General features: G+C 46.0%; 1 protein-coding gene across 1 annotated transcript; it reads right to left on the bottom strand.

The window, feature by feature from the left end:
* Positions 1–4,900: 4,900 nt before the first annotated feature.
* LOC117607638 (uncharacterized) lies at positions 4,901–16,890 on the bottom strand. Its single transcript, XM_034331575.2, has 3 exons — positions 16,458–16,890; positions 9,456–9,561; positions 4,901–7,990 (listed from the first exon to the last, which is right to left on the bottom strand). The coding sequence occupies exons 2-3, from the start codon at positions 9,556–9,558 to the stop codon at positions 5,505–5,507; spliced, it is 2,589 nt and encodes an 862-aa protein (XP_034187466.2). The 5' UTR covers positions 9,559–9,561; positions 16,458–16,890; the 3' UTR covers positions 4,901–5,504.
* Between the last annotated feature and the right edge of the window lie 462 nt (positions 16,891–17,352).

Below are 17,352 nucleotides of genomic sequence, written 5' to 3'. Positions count from 1 at the left end.
TTAAAACACACGTCTCTAAAGTTTGTTTAGCCAGAACTAATTCTCTAATTTTTAGTAAAACAAAGTGGCAACCGATTACCTATGTAGTATTTGCAACAACCATGGGAATGCAAGTACGATAATGCAAGTACAATAAATACAATTGACTGTTTTCGTCCGGGTTGGTAGAGCAACCCCTGAAACAGCGAGATCTGTAACGAACTTGAGAGTTCATTGCGGCGGCCGCCGCGCCGTCACCGCCATCGCGCCGCTGTACGATGGTCCAGTATTTTGTAGCTGCATGGAAATTAGTATGCCGATCGGTACTGACAGCCCGAAGCAATGTTTTCGACGAGGCTGACCCTATCGACGTGGTGTACGTACATCGTTGTACGTACACTGACCAAGTTAATGGGTTTTATCCGATGTTTCAACTCTTGCCGAACGAGTTTCGTAACGTTTAATTTCGGTAGTCATCCCGACGACAAGGATCGCACGAAATTCGATTCGATTCGAAAAGGAGTGGAGACTTCTTAGCGGCGCCTGTTCACGGAAACTTGATCGATTATATTTTGCTCTCGATCGATTCTATGCAAAACTCGACAATGGGTCGTCGTACCCGGAACCCAAGCAACACTTTCGTCTCCGTTCAAATCGGCGACTAACTTTCTTCTCATATCCGGTACCTACGTGCCAGTCAACTGCCGAGCTAACGAACCAACCGATCGACTCTGTTTAACATTCTTTTCGCGACCGACTCAAACTACTCTTCGAATCTCGCTCCCTTCGACCAGGATATCATTTACATTCCACTTTCACCGCTTCGAAAAATCGGTGCAAATTAGCTTAGATAACAATGATAAGAATCGGTGACGGTCGATAGATCGGAACAATCTCCTTATCCATGGATCGGTATCGTGAATTTTGGTTTGCTGTGCGAGGAAATTCGAAAAGAATCAAACAGGAAGAAAGGAAGAAAGAAAGAAAGGGGCCGGTCGCGTGCCATCACGTATCGACGATCGCGGTTGACGCTTCGCTTCTACGCGTCCAACGTATTCCATTCCGATCAACCGATCGATCGGTTCCCAATCGCGACCTTTCAACCGGTGATTTATAGCGAGCAACGAATCGCGCGATATTGTTTGACCGATTTTTTTCGCCACGATGCGATCCATAGAGTGGTGCGCGCAAAAGTTGAGAAAGAGGGTTGGGCAAGAGGAGGGAGGGGCGTAACAAGCCTGGTCTGTAAACTGGCGAGACTAGGCTACGCGTACAAGAGAAAGAATCGGATGGTATTCGCTTGACAGGAAGCGTTTCGCATACCGGACAAGGGACGGTGATGCGAAGCCTACTGCCACTCGCCGATCCATCGATACGAGGAAACGACGAGTCGTCAGTGTGTTTCTGGAACTCACGTACCATTTCGTTTCTTTCCACGAGCTCGCCGATCTGAACCGTCTCGCTCGTCTGCCGACACGCTTCCGTGCCCCCTGCCGCGATTTCCATAATGTCCGATTCCAATTAGACGATTAGACGACGAATCGAGAAGTTGCTGAAATGTTCATTTAAAAGATCGTAGACAAGTCGATGAAAATTCCGCAATATCAGAACTTATCTTGAAAATCGAGCTTCCTTCCAACTTCCGTCACTTTTTTTCTCGATTTCGCTACGAGAACGAGTTGTTGGCGTAAGAAGAAGGCCGAGTTAGATGCCAGATGCGTGGGTTCCAGGTACCAGAACCGAAGCAAGACGAAACGGTGGAGAGGCAGCTTCGAGGACGCCGATATTGGGTTAGTTTTTACGACCGGTTTCTAGTTTCCACAGTGGTGCAATGAGGCCTGCGCTTCCCGTAGACGATCACCACGTTCTACATTGAAACCCGCACCGTATCGCGACGAGACGAGGACTTACGATGAAACGTAACGGAAGGCGATTTGCATCCAAAATTTCTTTCGGTGCACGTAAATGAATCGCATCGCGTTGTTCGCCGGAAGATGAAAAAGTCTTATTGTCAGAGACAAGGATCGGAACAGAACGAACTACCTAATTGACGTTGTTGTTCTGCGAGTACGAAGGAAAGGGTGCGTAGGATCGATCGAACTATAATGCAACAGGATGTATCGACGCGATCGTTCGATCGGCCGCAAATGGCCCGACAACTTTTTCCCCCGATTCCCCTACAAATAAATATAACCTTCTCTAGATTTAGTTCCTCGCTCGATGAGTTTCTCGCTAAGCGTGCAAGTTGACAATCTTTAACATATTGCTGCTACGTTCCAATCGAAGGTTACTCTTAGAATCGCAACGTTTCTAGTTTTTTCTATTATCGATCCGAATAGTGTTTATAAAATTACTTAAAAATATTTTAATAATTACACCGCACGAAGTTTCGCGCGGCGCGAAAAAGTATTGTGCGAAAGTTTGCAGGTACCTACGAGAGATAAGAAAAATGTGAACGTTGACGTTGAAGACTCGATCGTTAATCGAGCAACGACGAAAGAAAGAGAAAGAAAACGATAAAGAGGAAGAAAGAAGGGGGAGGAATTTTTCCCCGTTGAATTGCCGTTCCTTCCCCGGGCATCGTCGCTGATAGTCGCGCGAGGACCGCTAACGGTAAGATAATGACGCGAACCCATCCCCGTGCGTTTAACTTTCATTAAGGTTGACGGGTATGACCTTCTCGTCGTGCTGCTTCTCTATCTGCGAGTCAACGCGTTAAGGCTTGAAATTTTTCTCACGTTCCGCATCTCTTGCATTTGGGTCCCGAGTAAAACACATGCGGCAGCCTGGCAGTCTGTTCGACGAACAGAACCGATGCGACGATCGGTCCTCTTAATTTTACGATGTCACTTTGAGCCAAGTCGAGCGACCCACTTTTCACGCGAGTCGTCGACTAACCTCGCGTTGGATACGCGATGCTATTACGCGTTTTTTCCCTCCCTTGCGCTTTGTCTTTGACAAAGTTCTTTTCTGCTCAAACCCGACACGATACTTGTCTAAATTACCTTTCGTCTACCGAACACCTCGCCTAGAAAATTGCAAACCCTTGCCAAAAGTTCCTTGTCTTATTTTTCTTTACGAAAACAAAAATTTGACCGATGAGAAACAGTTAAGGTAGCACGGCTGAAACAAATTGCTTCGCAACCTTGTAATTAGGTGTAGAACTCTGTAAGAAATGGAAAAACTGAACTGTAGATCGATTGAGGTGTCTCGAAGGTAGCAACCCTACGAGGCCGAACCTTCAGTTCTTTTCATTCCCTTCGTTTGCTGGTTTCTATTCGAATGAACAGAAAAAGGGAAAGAAAGACATAAGTGCGAACCGGTACCCGGCTTCTTCCTCCGGTAACTTTGTTGCAAGGATATTTTTCTTGCCGATGGTGCAATTTTTCAGCTTGTCAGAAAACACACTTTCTTGAACTAAGATCACTTAATCTTGGTTGAAATTTGCTGATATCTCAACCCCGTTCTCCTTTTCGTTGCAACATATAATTTCCAGATTCATGATGGTTACTTTGCAACCAAATTGAATCAAAAGGAATGGGCTGTTGACACTGTGGTGACAAAGTTGAGCAAAATCGAATCATTAAGAGGGAAACGAGAGAAGGAAAGAGAAAATGGGAAAGAAAAGGAGAAAAGGAGGAAACAGAGAGACGGTGCGGAGAAGAGAGATACCGGTGTGCCGGTAACTTTATTTCATCGACTTTTTTCTCGGTACGCACGTCCACGACGCGGGCCCGGACCCCTGTCCTCCGTCGGAGATTTATGTTACCGACATTGATACTAAATTACGCCATAAATTAACCTTAAATTCGTGCTTTCGGTGCACCCCGACCTCATCCTTCTCTTGCTCCTATCAACTTCTTTTCAGCTTCTTTCCCTTCGCCGCACTTCAATCTCGCCACCGCCTTTCTTTTCTTTACCCCTTCACCTCGTAGCTCCCCGTAACCTCGTCTTACCATCCCTTACGACTAATATTTTCCTCTTTCGAAAACTCGGTCGAGCTACCCGGCAAACCGGGTAACCAGGGTAACACAAGGTGTATCCAAGACAATGAAAGATTGTTACTCGTCGTTTGTAATACTACGTAATTACAGTGGAAAAAGGAAGGGTATCGGACGATTGGTTGGTTGGTTAATTGGTCGGAGATGGTTCAAAGAATCGAACGCGATACCAAGTCAAGGGCGAGAATTAAGGATCATTAGTGGCGATAAATCGAAAACAAGTACCGTTTCGGCAGCTTTAACCCTGCGGCTATTCTTCAGGCGTACTCCTCGCGATAAATTATCCGGTGGGCGTGTATATAATCGATTGCCGTTTATTCGTGCAACGAAACGAAGATGAGCAACGCGTACCGAGTCGAAACCTTTGTAACAATCGAATCGCCTTCCAGATATTGTTTGTGAATCAAACCCGATTATGCAGATCGATGTTGATAATGCGATAATTTATTGATAAACGGAAAATCAACAAAACGTGTGACCGTCAGGTACAATTATCATACGTAACATAGTTCACACCTATAACACGTATACGTAAATAGTCGACGCTCTCGATTATCTTTCACATCGCGTCGCGTCGGGAAACGGAAGAAAAGGGTTAACGTAGAGACGCAACGGATGTAGATTAAGCTGACGCGGACACGGTCGGTAGCTAACAAACAAATTCGATGTTAGCAACCTACAAACGTGAGACTAGCGTTAATAATACAAGGTGAATCGCGTCGAGCGTTTCGTTCGTCCAAGCATCTTACATATTTGTAACAAATCCACCTCCATCGTGGAGTCGAACGTTCGCAGATCGCTTTACCTATTCCCAAAAATTCGAAACAACCATCATCGAACGTTGTAGCTGGTTGCACCAAACGCGTCTGCGTAAAATCGAGAGTACACGCGCAAGAGACAATTTCTCGCGTAATTTGTCGCGATACGACGACGTTATAAATACATTGATCGGAACGAGCATTAAATTACTACGATAAATACGATCCTAAGTTCTTTTATCCGCGTGCTGTGCTGATTGCGAGTCGGTAAACATCCTTGTCGTTTATGATTTAGCGAAAGAAAAGATCCACCGACGACGATAACGACCGTCCGTGACACTGTCACCTCACAGCAGCTGATAACCCCCTCGATACTTTGACGTACTTACATGTACGCCTACGTACACGAATATACGAATGTATAAATTTACGCGTGTTCAGTCCAGGGACCGCTAATTTGGTTCACCGAAAATATTTTCAACATTATAGCTGGTCTTTTTACCCGTCAATTGAAACCCTTGTGTCGATGTACATTCGTCTGTACGTTTGAATGCGTGCATGCGTATGCGTATGAATATGTGTGTACTGGCACATTAGAAATTGGCGCGTTTCTTCTTGCGAAGAACGAAATCGTGGCAGGATCACGATTTAGACAATAAATAACGCGAAAAACATAACATAACGAGAAATTTCAACGAAACGATACAGAGTTTGTGGCCACGAAGGTGACGCGTACGTCTATGCTCGATTTCATCGCGAACAGCGATTAATTCCCATCGATCTGAATGGTAGTCACAGCGTTCGCCTGATGCTCGTCTTCCGTTGCGGAAGCGGAAGGCGACACGGTAAAACTATCCAATCCGCTCTCCACCAGACTCATCAAAGTGTTCTCACGAACGCGCGCGATCTTCTCTGCCCGCGCTTTTTCCTCCGCTTTCTTTTTTTCCGTTATTATCGCGTTTGCGTTTCCCCTCTTCGTATTTTCCTCGATGAACTGCTCGAACTTTGACAGTTGTCTCTCGGTCACTTCGTTCATCTCCACCGGTACGCTGTGCTTGCTCACCATTGGTTTGTACGTTTTTACCTTGGAGTGGCCCTGAATGATTAGATACATCGGTCCTCGAATGGGTTTGACTGGTTGCTTGTAATGCGAGAAGATGGGATCGGTAGTGAGGCTCGGCACGGTGGTGGTTTGGGAGGAAAATGTCGTCGAAGGACGACTCGAAAGAGGAACGGAAGACGCGATCGACGACTCTTTCTCATCGTTGCCCAACGTCGTTTCCGGTCCTCGAGTCTGTTCGTCCACCGTAAACAGCGAATTCCCGATCGAAGAAAGAGTTGGCAAGAAGGGAGTGGGCGTAACGACAATCGTCGTCGAGTCTGGCATACGAGATCGATGATCGTCGAACGAATGATCCTCCGCTCCCAGCGACGTAGCCGGCGATGACGGCGGTAGCGGCGAGTTGGCCATCATCGCTGAGAAATCTTGCGTCTGGGGTAATCTATGATCTATAGCCATCGACGGGGGCACCATGTGATTGGTCGTCGATTTAATGGGGGGCGCGTGCATGTGAGTCATCGGTGGAAACATCGGCACCGATCCTGGCAGCCGGAAAGGAACATTTGGACGCATGCTACCGAGAAACTGCATCGTCCCGTGATTAGGTCTGGGCTGATGAGTGTGCATCCTCAAGGAGAGAGGAGCTTGCGGAGGAGCAAACACGGATAAAGTATCGATAGGGGGGTGTCTGGGAGGGAACGGAGCCATCGTCGGTTGAAAATGTTGTTGATGAGAAGGCATCATTCTGTTCGGCAGGACGGCTGCTTGAGAATCATCAGGCAAAATCGAGGTTCCGGTTACCGAATTTCTAACAGGATGAGACTCGATTTTCATCCAAGTCCCACTCGTGGATTCTGCATTCACGTTGGTCATATTTTCTGGAACGCTCCAAGTAGACGCGGTTGCTTCGGAACTTTGACGGGTATCGTTCACCTTTTTATCCGAGTAATTGGTCGGCATCACCACAGCTACCGGTCCTTCGTTCACCGTCTGCCCTTCCTCGTTCAAGCTTGCGGAAGAATTCGCGAGAACGATGTGCATTTTCTCGAAAGATTGACCAGTTGCCGTTTCCTCTTCCGTGTTCTTCTTGTCGTTATCAGAGACAAAGGAGGTGGAGGAGGAAGAGGAATTTACCATAGTCGAGGACGCTTTATTCGTCGAACCGAGTTCCTTTTGACCCACAACTACCTCCTCGTTCTCATTGCTGTCTCCGTCGACGATTATATTGGCGTTCTGTTCGACTACCACCTCGTGATTCGACGAGGCGGCTACGTGGTGATCGACTTCGTACTGGTCGCGAGAATAATCCGGAGTCTGCCAAGTGGATTGACTGGTATCGGAAGTGGTAGGCGTCGATAAGGGAGCGTTGCTACCTGGCCACCCACCCGATAACGTTTGAGTCGATTGATAAATCAAGTTTGATTTTTCGAAGGAGACCGAAGCTGTCGTCGCGCTTTCGTATCTCGACTTTGTAGGCTGCGGAGATGAAGGAGCGTATACGCTCTTGATGGTTTCAACCTGCGAGATCAGCAGGCCTTTGTTCGGAGGCTTGGACGCGTTTTTAGCCGGTTGTTGTTGCTGTTGATTGTAAACGTTCGCAGGATTAACCGCGTAAAACTGTGATCCTTGGAGAGACACCGGTCCCTCTTCCGTTTGGGTGCTAAACTGTTGAGTAGGTTCGACGAAGCTGACGATCTTGTCCTTTTGCGTCAACGGGGGCGGTAACATCATCGTGTACGGTTTCGACTTTTGATTGTAGAACGGACTTGGATAATAGCTGGCCGGTATCGATTGAATTCGGTTCTGGTTTCTATAGTCGATCGGTCCGTTTCTGAAATTCGTTGTTCGTACTACTTTCGGAGGTTCCGCGCCGGTGCTGCCGGTAAACTCGTTTCTGTACGTGTTCGAAACCTCCTGATTCGACCTGGTGAATTTCGGTCCGTCGACGAACTTTAGAAATTGATCCGGGATCTTCGGACTGGTCTTCTTCGCGGTTACTCCCAGAACGAGAATGTCTCGTTTCGCGGATGGTTCGGTGGTGTGAGAATCCAGCCAATATTGAACCCTATCGAGAACCGGAGGCACGTAGTCGAAGGTCGGATTGTTTTTCAAGGGGTCGCCACGACCCAGCGGCGTCCACTCGTCGTAATCCATGCGGGGTGAAAAGACGCGCGGTTTACTCTCCGCTTGACCTGCGAACAAAAACAGATTTACTTCTATCAGACGGTCGACGATTTCATCGATTCGTCACTGATGTTTAAATTCCAATTCCAATTTATTATCAAACGAAATCGAAGAATTATCGTCGATTATATCGCAAGATTTCTCCTGTTCGTTGTCCGTTGATCGTAACGCATCTTGGCGCATTTTGTACGCAGCTGTGTTCGACGTGCGAGCACATTAATGACACTCGTAGAGATAGAAACGTCGCGTCGAACGACTCGATAATGCAAGGAGAAAACGCGAGCTCTCGAGAGCCATTATCCGTAAACTTCCTCGTAAGCGTACTCCACTCTATTTGCCATCGAAACTTGGTCTATTCGACGCGCGTTAATCACAATTATCGAAATCGACAAATGCAGATACATTTATAATAGAAATTTAGAAAATTGGACTTGTCGAGATAACTGACCGACACTCGGAAATGGATAAATGTTTGATCAACGAATCAACGGGATCTACGAGTGTCCTACGAGGGGCGAAACGAGCCGTGGGCCCGTAGGCCCATAACCCCATAGTCCCGTAGCCCGATAGGCGCCACTACTTGGCTCGCGTCTTGCGTCGCGGCACGCTTGCGCGCTTGCACAATTGCGCACGCGCACTTGTACAATTGCGCACGCGCGTGTATGCGCATCCAAAGCATGGAAGCATAAGTACGCGGAGATGAACACGGTTACGATGCTCGTACACATTCTCCTTCTCTCTCCTTCTTTTTCCACCTGCCGGTTGTGTTTCTCGTCCCATTTACGCATAATACACGGCTAGATGCACGACCTCCAAAGTTTCGCGGATTGTATCCGACACGTTTTACAGAAACGCGCGTTTCACGCGAGGTCGACGGAGATGATGACACCAGTAATCTCGCCAACAGTTGCTACGAATTCTTCTCGTTCGTCAACTTCGACGAACGGCTTCGATGGACTGCATTTCGTTGTTCTCGGGTAACATTGTCCGCGAGAGGATGAACGTTTTGAAGATTGAAAACGTACGAGAGTACAAACAGCTGATTGTTTCCGACGACACTGTTCCATTCGCAAACGAGCAGCAAAGATTCATTAAGGTTAAGAGCTTACAGTTCGCGCTAGCCAACGAATGCCTTCCGCGTCCCAGATTTATTGTTGACAATCCGTCGTCGTTTAAAGTTGCATTGATGACATCTTAATTACCGGGATGGATATTTTTCATTTCTACGAAACGTTTCATAGAAAATCTCGGAAATTCGGAACATCGCGGAAACAGCGTGTTTGGCTTCGAGCTGGAGCGATCGTGCCAATTCGAATCTCTTTCCGCAGCTTCCTGCAATACGACGATCGAAGCATCCGCAAAGTCTGTCGCAAAGCAATCTAACGCTAAACTTCAACTAAACGAGCTCACCTCGTGTTACAACAATGTTTCTTGCCGTATCTAACAACAAGCGCGACGAAATCGTTCACTCACCGGTCCTGTTCTCAAAAGTGGACGGAACGCTTTGGCAGGATGAAGAACACAGCAATCCCGCCAGAAACAACCACTTGCACAGATCCATCGATCTTCTGGGCATCGTCTGAAACAGGAAAAATAAAATAGGACTATATTAAGCGAGGTAACGAGTACCAGAAGAATTCTTAAAGCGTCCGATAATTCGAAGCGGGTTGCGACCCGCTCGTATCGAACCACGAATTACGTTCCCACGATCGAGACATCCACCACACCGCATCCTTCTCTCCCTCTTTCTCGCCTTCTCTCTCACCCACGAGAAACCGTTTCGCTCGCTCTCCATACCTTTCATCCTTCCCGATACAATCGATAACGAGAGTACGCGCGCGTATCCTGCGTGAATCGAGAGTATCGAGAAAGTGGGCAGATCAGTCGAGGAAATTATCCTGGCTCCGCGTTGTCTTAGGTTGGGGTGCTAGATCTGCGAACTCGCGCACACCCCTCTTTGAACGCTCCAGTTCGACAAGATCTGAGATAAACGGGAGTTTCTGATTAGCGTTTAAGAGGTTGTTATCGTTCCGGAAGAAAGTGAAAACCGATTCTATCAGCTATATTTACGCGTCCGTACAAGATTAGTAAAGAGAGCAACGTCGTTGTCATTAATCAAGAAAACCTTGATATTTATCTTAGGCGTGACTTGCTGCCTATAAATAAGCGGTATAATTGCTGCTGTCAACGACATAGGCGAGCACAGATAAGAAATTATAGGCACGTTTGTTGGTATGTATCGGCAAGAGCAACAGAAAAACGATTATATTAATCGGATTATCGACTCAGCGTTTTGCAAACTACGACCGACCGAGGAACCCTTGATCGTCGCTTTACAACGCCAGTTCCACCGGACAGGAGGATTCTGTTGCTTTCGCGTTTGCATCAAAGTTATTAAAATATATTCCGTAAACGAGGAGGGGAAAGGGGGAGACTGGTCGGTGGAACCGGTGCGCAAACTTGGTGTCTGTAAATTCGACTCGAAAAGCGTAGAGCGATGCTTTGGAATATCTATACTTTCACCCGAGACACGTGCAAATCGCTTTGCCAACGCTCAACGGTTCACCGGTCAACCAGCGAATCGTTCACAGTTCCACACCTGCTTCCCGATTTCTATTTACCGATAACAGTCTCCTAACGAAACTGAATTAGGAGAATTCCTTCGAATCCTTTTCCTCTTCCTCTCGCGTTCTCCAGCAAGACGCGTTTCGGGGATCCTCGAAGAAAAGTAACGCGCTCTTTTCAGGTTGCTTCTCGATCATCGTCGATTCGAGTTCAAGGTCATAGGTCGACGGTACCTTCGGTAAAGTGCGAGGTTCGAACCTGGAAGGTTGAAAGTAGGTCGTGCCGAGGGATGTTTGCCGATCGAAACCATGGCTTTCGGAAAGCCTGCTGGAAGCGGTTTCCATCGTATTTGCACGTGCGATCGCGGTGTATCGAGAGAAGGGGTGAGAGAGAGAGAGAGACCAGGTGAAGAGAGAAAGAAAGAGGAGACACGTGGTAACGGTAGACGATGCTTCGGGCGCCGATCTCCTCTCTCTCTGGAGTAAGATTCCCAAAGAAAGAACGTGGTCGGCAGAGACGAGCGAGCAAAGAATGCCGCTTTCTGCGATGCCGCCTTCAGATTCGACGTGATTCGACCTTGAAGATCGAAGCTGCAATCGAACGCCCCCTAATCGAATCCACGTCGAGATTTTCCAAAGAGTAACGTCGCGACGCGATCGCTGAATTCCTTACAGGTCGCGATTGAAAGTTCATGCCAATTTCCACGACCTCTTCTCCTTCCGCGTGTTTCCGTTCATTCGGTATCTCTTTGTTTAACTATAATTTATGGACGCGAGCGTATCGAACGCCTGAGGGATATAGAAGGAAAACGGAAAGACCGGAGAAAGTAGACAAGACACGGAGATGCCTCTGCTAGCTACCTTGTGCCATCACGATCGGCTAAGCGGAATGTTCGCCGAGCAATTAATGCACCGCGTAATCGATCCTCTCTAGAATTCAACAACTTTCCACGAATTCCTACAAGTAATTTGTCCTCGATCGACCTGATCGCTCGTACGAATAAAATTCGATTTATCCGTGTGGAAATCAATTTTTCTCGAATGTCTGTCGACCCAGACGAAACGAGGTTGTAAGAAAGAAAAAGAAAAAAAAACGAACAGCGAATGCAGGGGAAGAGCCCGCGCGTATCTCTTCTCATCGACTGGCCACGCACAATATATAATTACCGTTTACATCGTTAGAAAGTTATTGCCGGCACGCTCGCTCGTAGATCGCTTGTTCTCGATCGTTTGATTCCGAATCGGGAACTCGATTTCAATCGGGGTCGAGAACGCTGTCGCGGTTAAAACGAAACAGCCCGATGATAATCGCGAACTTCGATCGGATCGAAGCAAGCCGAATCATCCGTGCTTTTTTTTATTAAAAATCGTACAACTGTCAGGAACAAAGTTGCGAATGAGTTGAAAATACAGGTTGAAATTCACGGTTCGGTATAGGACGTACAGGAAACAGCGCTTTGATAAAACGATACGAAACGTAATGCGGCAAGTCGGGTCGAATCGAATTGAACGGTATGGGAAGAAGGCACGCAGTAAAGACTGTACATATTAAGAACGGTTGCCTCACCGTACACGCATGATGATCGGTACCTCGAAAATTGTACCTGTACAAGTTCCGTCTCATTCCGCGCAACGTAAAGCACGAAATTGTGGGAATCGTTGGCCCTAATTACTTTTCTTGTCGGCTGCGTTTCGACGATCGAGACAAAACGGCGTGGGAATTGAGACCATGGAACCACCAGCTCGCGATTCGTAAAACCTTGCTATCAAGATATTAAGGTATATTAAAGTATAATGTAAGCGAATTAAGCGAACTTTTATTTAAGAGATGGGCAGATGAGAAAAAAGGTAAGGTGAGGTAAGGTAAGGTAAGGTAAGGTAAGGTAAGGTAAGGTAAGGTAAGGTAAGGTAAGGTAAGGTAAGGTAAGGTAAAGTAAGGTAAGGTAAGGTAAGGTAAGGTAAGGTAAGGGAAGGGAAGGGAAGGGAAAAGAAGATGAAAACCGGAGCGGGAAGAAACGGTGTGGCGTGGACGGCCCTGAGATCGAGGTTGGATCGCGAGACAGCGTGGCCCCATCACAGTTTCACTTTATCTCTCTCTTCCGTGGACCACACAAGGTTATCGTGCGCCTGTGAACGCGCGTGTAAACGCCTGCGAAATCACCTGGTGCGCGCGCGTTTGCATCACTGTCCAAATGGATCGTCGTATGAACAAGTATTGTACAACCATGGATTTATGGTAGAAGCGAATCTTGACCTTATGGAAATATGCGAAAATTGCCATTTCTTCTCGTTATTCTTTATCATTGTCGTCTGTATGAAAGCGAAAATAGTTGTAATCTAGAAACGGAGAAGAAGGAGATTTTAACGAGACGTCGCGTCGCGTCGCATCAGGGAATTGCCTGGCCCCAAAACCAAACCGGCCTATATTAGCTAAGAAGGTGTATTACGTATGCAGGCCGGTCGGTCTCGCTACCGCTCCTTTTCTCGCGTGCGATGAAATTTTCATCGTGGCTGCTTCTTCTGCTTCCCGAGATACTCGTGCGAAATTGTACGTCGTTTGGTGGCGTACAGACATGCAATCTCACGAATTTTCGTTTTTTTTTTTTCATCAAGCTGGCTCGCGAAAACGAGAAAAATTCACCGATCCACGGACAATACGATCTTAGACATCAACTCTCGACTTGTCGTCGTTTCACCCGTTCGATCGTCGTAGAATATTCTCATTCGAAAGGAGCAACAATAATTTGGCGTGTGCGAAATAAGAAAGTGTCGTAATTTTGTAGAATTTGCAAAGATTTCCTGTACTTCCGTTCGATTCGTGTCCTGGATAGGGGTCACACGATTTACATGTGTTCGCTCCTTACATCGACGTGAATTTCTCTGGTTCTTTTCTAGGTGGTCTTCCACCTGATTGGAGAAATGACGAAAGTTATGGGCTCCCGTGAGCGGCATCAATCCCATCAAATAAATTACGACAACGAGACAGAGATGTATGCCTCGGGAACATACGAACGTACGATACTCCTTCCTCCCAATTACTCTCTTCTCTTCTCTTTTTCTCTCGATACTTTATACTTGCTTGAAATTTGACCGATACAACTTCATCGAACACGAGTCGAATCTGCCTATTCTTAAGAGATTGTTCTTCTTTCTTGGCATCGAAGTTCGTGTCTCGCGAAACGCGTTACCATCGAAATGATTAATGGTACGGTACACGTTCCGTACGATCCATTCGTCGCGACAGTTTACGAATAATCAAATAAACCAGACGCAAAGAGAATTTTTCTGTTTCGAACGCGATTGATTCTACCGAGAGCCGAGTCGAGCCGAAAGGAAAGGAAATTACGAAATTTTACGTTCGAATTGGACACGTCCCAGAGCTTTCCACGGCTATTTCTCTTCCCAAGTTTCTCTTGGGACTAACGAGGCAACCGAAAGGCAACCCGCGTTACAAACAACAAACAATTCTCGACATTTTTGTCGATGCGCTTGCCCTGTTCAACTCGTTTCCAGCATGCTCGCGAATATCGACCGATACACCGGATGACCCTTTGACCAACTACAATACATATTTACCGAATCTCGCGAAACATTCGAATTCATTCTCGAGCTGGACTCGCGTGTCACCGATAATTGCTTCGCGACAACGTATTCGCTAATTGCTCCAACAGATAACAAGCGTTCGCAGAGAATTCGAAAAAAATGCAACGAGTAGATAGACCAACTGGTCAGGAAATTCAGAATTGCATCGAATCGACTGCGACTGTTCATTAAAAGCAAAATTATTACCACTTTTCAAGTTTAATAAAAATATTAAGAGCCACGATTTTCATCTGCCGAGTAGCGAGTCGTTTGAACAGCTGCTGTCACTAAAGATTCGACGAAATTGATGGCTCTGTAGAAGGATAAAGAGTTGAAAAATTGACGATACAAAGGATTTCGCTGGCAGGAAATTGAATCGTTGAAAAGTAAGGAAAGATTCGTGAAACGTCGAGCGGGGTTTCTATCCTTTCCGATATAATTCCAACTACATCGAGGCGATTAAGAATTCTCGTTTGTGGTAGGTAAGTTTGTTCGTTTCGTACAGTGAAAAAGGTAAAATTGTGGTGCAGAAAATACGCGAGCAGGTCGGTGGAACAAGTATGTTTTTCCAGCCAGGTCGGCTTCCCTTTGGATTTATGAATGTGCCTCGTTGCGAAGGGACCATACTCGTTTCCTGGTTGTAAAGAGAGATATATGAACCTTATGGGACACCGTACATTAAACCGGCAACTGTGTACGCCTATGTGTACACACGTATGTACGTATGGGCTTATGTATGTATCGAAAGAATACCGAACCGACTACGTTTCGACGGTGAGATTAAGCAGTTTGCCAACTTTTGATGCATCGATCGAAAAACTCCACTACGTGTTCGATGAGGATATTAAAGTTTCGATAAAATCTTCGACCGAGTTTCGCTAAACGTATCATACTCGACACCCTACAGACCGACATCATTTAAATAGACTTTCATGCGGAAAACCAATTAACAAGGAGGATCACGCTGTTATAAATTTCTCCATAGAATGTTTAATCATTATTGAGTTTGAAGACAGTGTAAAATGTGTTTTACTAGGAAAACTCTCGTTTTCTTGCGCACCATCGAAACGATCAGTTTCGCTGGAGGAAGACGGTACAAGGGAACAGAGCGGAAAGGAAACTTTGGCACACGAGCAGAATGCCAATAAAACAGATGCAATTTCCTGCGGGCCAAGAGTTTGCCGGATTGGATAGGAACAGAGCATTGTTGCGGTACGAAGGAAAAAAGGTGGCGACCTAGTTCGAATAGTTTCTATATACGTTATCCGTGACGACGTTTAGGCTGATCCGCATGAAAGAGCTGATTTCAGTAAAAGCTTGCCAACTGGATGTCACGGCTCGTGTCGCGATTCGTATTCAAACGTGAAAGAAACCTTTGCTTCGACGTCGACACCCGATTCTCTATGCCGTTGAAAAAGAATAAAACGATAATTCGATATTTTTTAAGGTACCGCGTTTCGAACTGTTTTTTCACGTTCGCTTTTCAATAGAAACGCGTCGATATTCTTCGGGTTCCTTCTGTTTTTCGGGTAAATCGAGATCAACATCGGGCGCACGTGCCTAAGCGATTAATGCCAATCAAGAGGCGGTTTCGCGTTCTGAATTCAAGATCGTGTTAACGCGAGCAATCGATAGGTCCGCAAACCGAGGCAATTAAGGATATGCACGAGCAAACAAGACCGCAAATCGTGAAACCGAGCCTTTCGATTTGAATGACCGATAAATGACATTCCGCAGGAGTCTGTACTACACTTTACATTCACGATGTGTCGTACTCTTCGAATTTGCGAGCCAGCATTTCGTCGTGTCGCATACGACGTACGTAAACCGTGACATTTTTTGCTGGAAAATTACCGAGACAGACTAAAAAGTATCCGTAATGGAAAGCTACCCCTTCGAGTATAAGTGAAAACTACAGCACTATATTTCAAAAAAAATTCATTCCCTTTTCATTAGAACAAATTTTCTTTAAATACAATTTTTGAATGATTCCAAATTCAAAAAGTTCAACTTGGATTAACGCGACACATCGTAAATTACTTTTACGAGCACAAACTCCGAAACGATCCGATCCTCTGCCAACAGTTTCGGGTGTGCAGACCTCTTGTTAATGGAAAGCATTAGTGAGAACGAGTTTTCGCTTGTGTAAATTGTACCAGAATAAAGTGTCGTAATTATGTAAATAATCTGACCATTTCTTTCATTCTAATTTGAAATTCTCTATTAAATACATCCTCGAATGCTCGATAATACAGATAACACGTTTCTGTAGAAGTTTATACGACCCGACGAAGTAATAGTAGAAATAAAGAAAAGTGGAAAAACTCACCGTAATTTCAAGCAAATTCCTCTTTTCCTCTCAGCAATATCTTCTTCGTGTAAACTGCAATCTTCGATTCTTCTATCGTCCTCAAGCCGAAAACACCGACGCGTGTTCGCCCATAGGCATAGTTTCTTCTTCTATTGCCTCTTTCGTTCCTTCTTGTCCTCGAAGGAACACAGGTCGTCGATGTCGACGACGAGGAAACGAAGAAACGAAGACAGTAGGGGTGTGTGTTAACGAACAATTCCAAATAATAGTCTGATGGAAAAGTGAACTGGAGTCGAAGAAAGTGCGATTTGTCGTCGAGGATTCGTAAAATCGATCGATCGATCGATCGTTACGATACTATCGAAAGATGTAGTCGCGGGGTTCTCGAGAAATTCGTTTAGCGAAAGCTCCGGTTCGTTCGGAGCGCAGTGGAGAACTGAGCAAAGTGCCGGCCGGTTGAGCAGCCAGGCGGGCTTTTCCAACCGGCTTAACCAATCGCTACATCTCTCTTCTCTCGCCTGCCCCTTTCTCTCTTGCTCTTTCTCCTTTCCATCACCCTCTCGCCTCGAATCTTCCACAAACTGCCGAGTTAGCACCCTGCCGGTTTCTGTTTCCGCTTCCGCTTCCACTTCAACCCTATAGATGCGGCATCCCCTAGTCTTTCTATGTACAATATCTCTTCAACGCTCCTTGCCTTTTTATTTATTTTTCCTTTCCGAAAGGGGAGAAGACTACTAAGTGCTAGTATCCCCATAAAATGTAAAGTAAAATTTGTTACAACAGCAGAATAACCCTTCGAGTGGTGTAAAGTACGAATGAGTACCTACAGTTCAACGAGTTGCTCCGTTCTATTTCCGAGCGAATATTTCGCTGCCAGATAAAGCACGAATACCAATTATTGGCTGTTGAGGAA

This window comes from Osmia lignaria, chromosome 6, assembly GCF_051020975.1.
Source record: "Osmia lignaria lignaria isolate PbOS001 chromosome 6, iyOsmLign1, whole genome shotgun sequence".
NCBI lineage: Eukaryota > Metazoa > Arthropoda > Insecta > Hymenoptera > Megachilidae > Osmia > Osmia lignaria.
The sequence above is the reverse complement of the archived record's forward strand: the minus strand, read 5'-3'. Positions and strand labels throughout refer to the sequence as shown.

Bases quoted from the DNA above. Each gene is read 5' to 3' on its own strand.
- LOC117607638 (XM_034331575.2), bottom strand. From the start codon at position 9,558: ATGCCCAGAAGATCGATGGATCTGTGCAAGTGGTTGTTTCTGGCGGGA. The intron at 7,991-9,455 runs GTGAGTGAACGA...TTTTGTTCGCAG, and splicing joins CACTTTTGAGAACAGGACCG to GTCAAGCGGAGAGTAAACCG.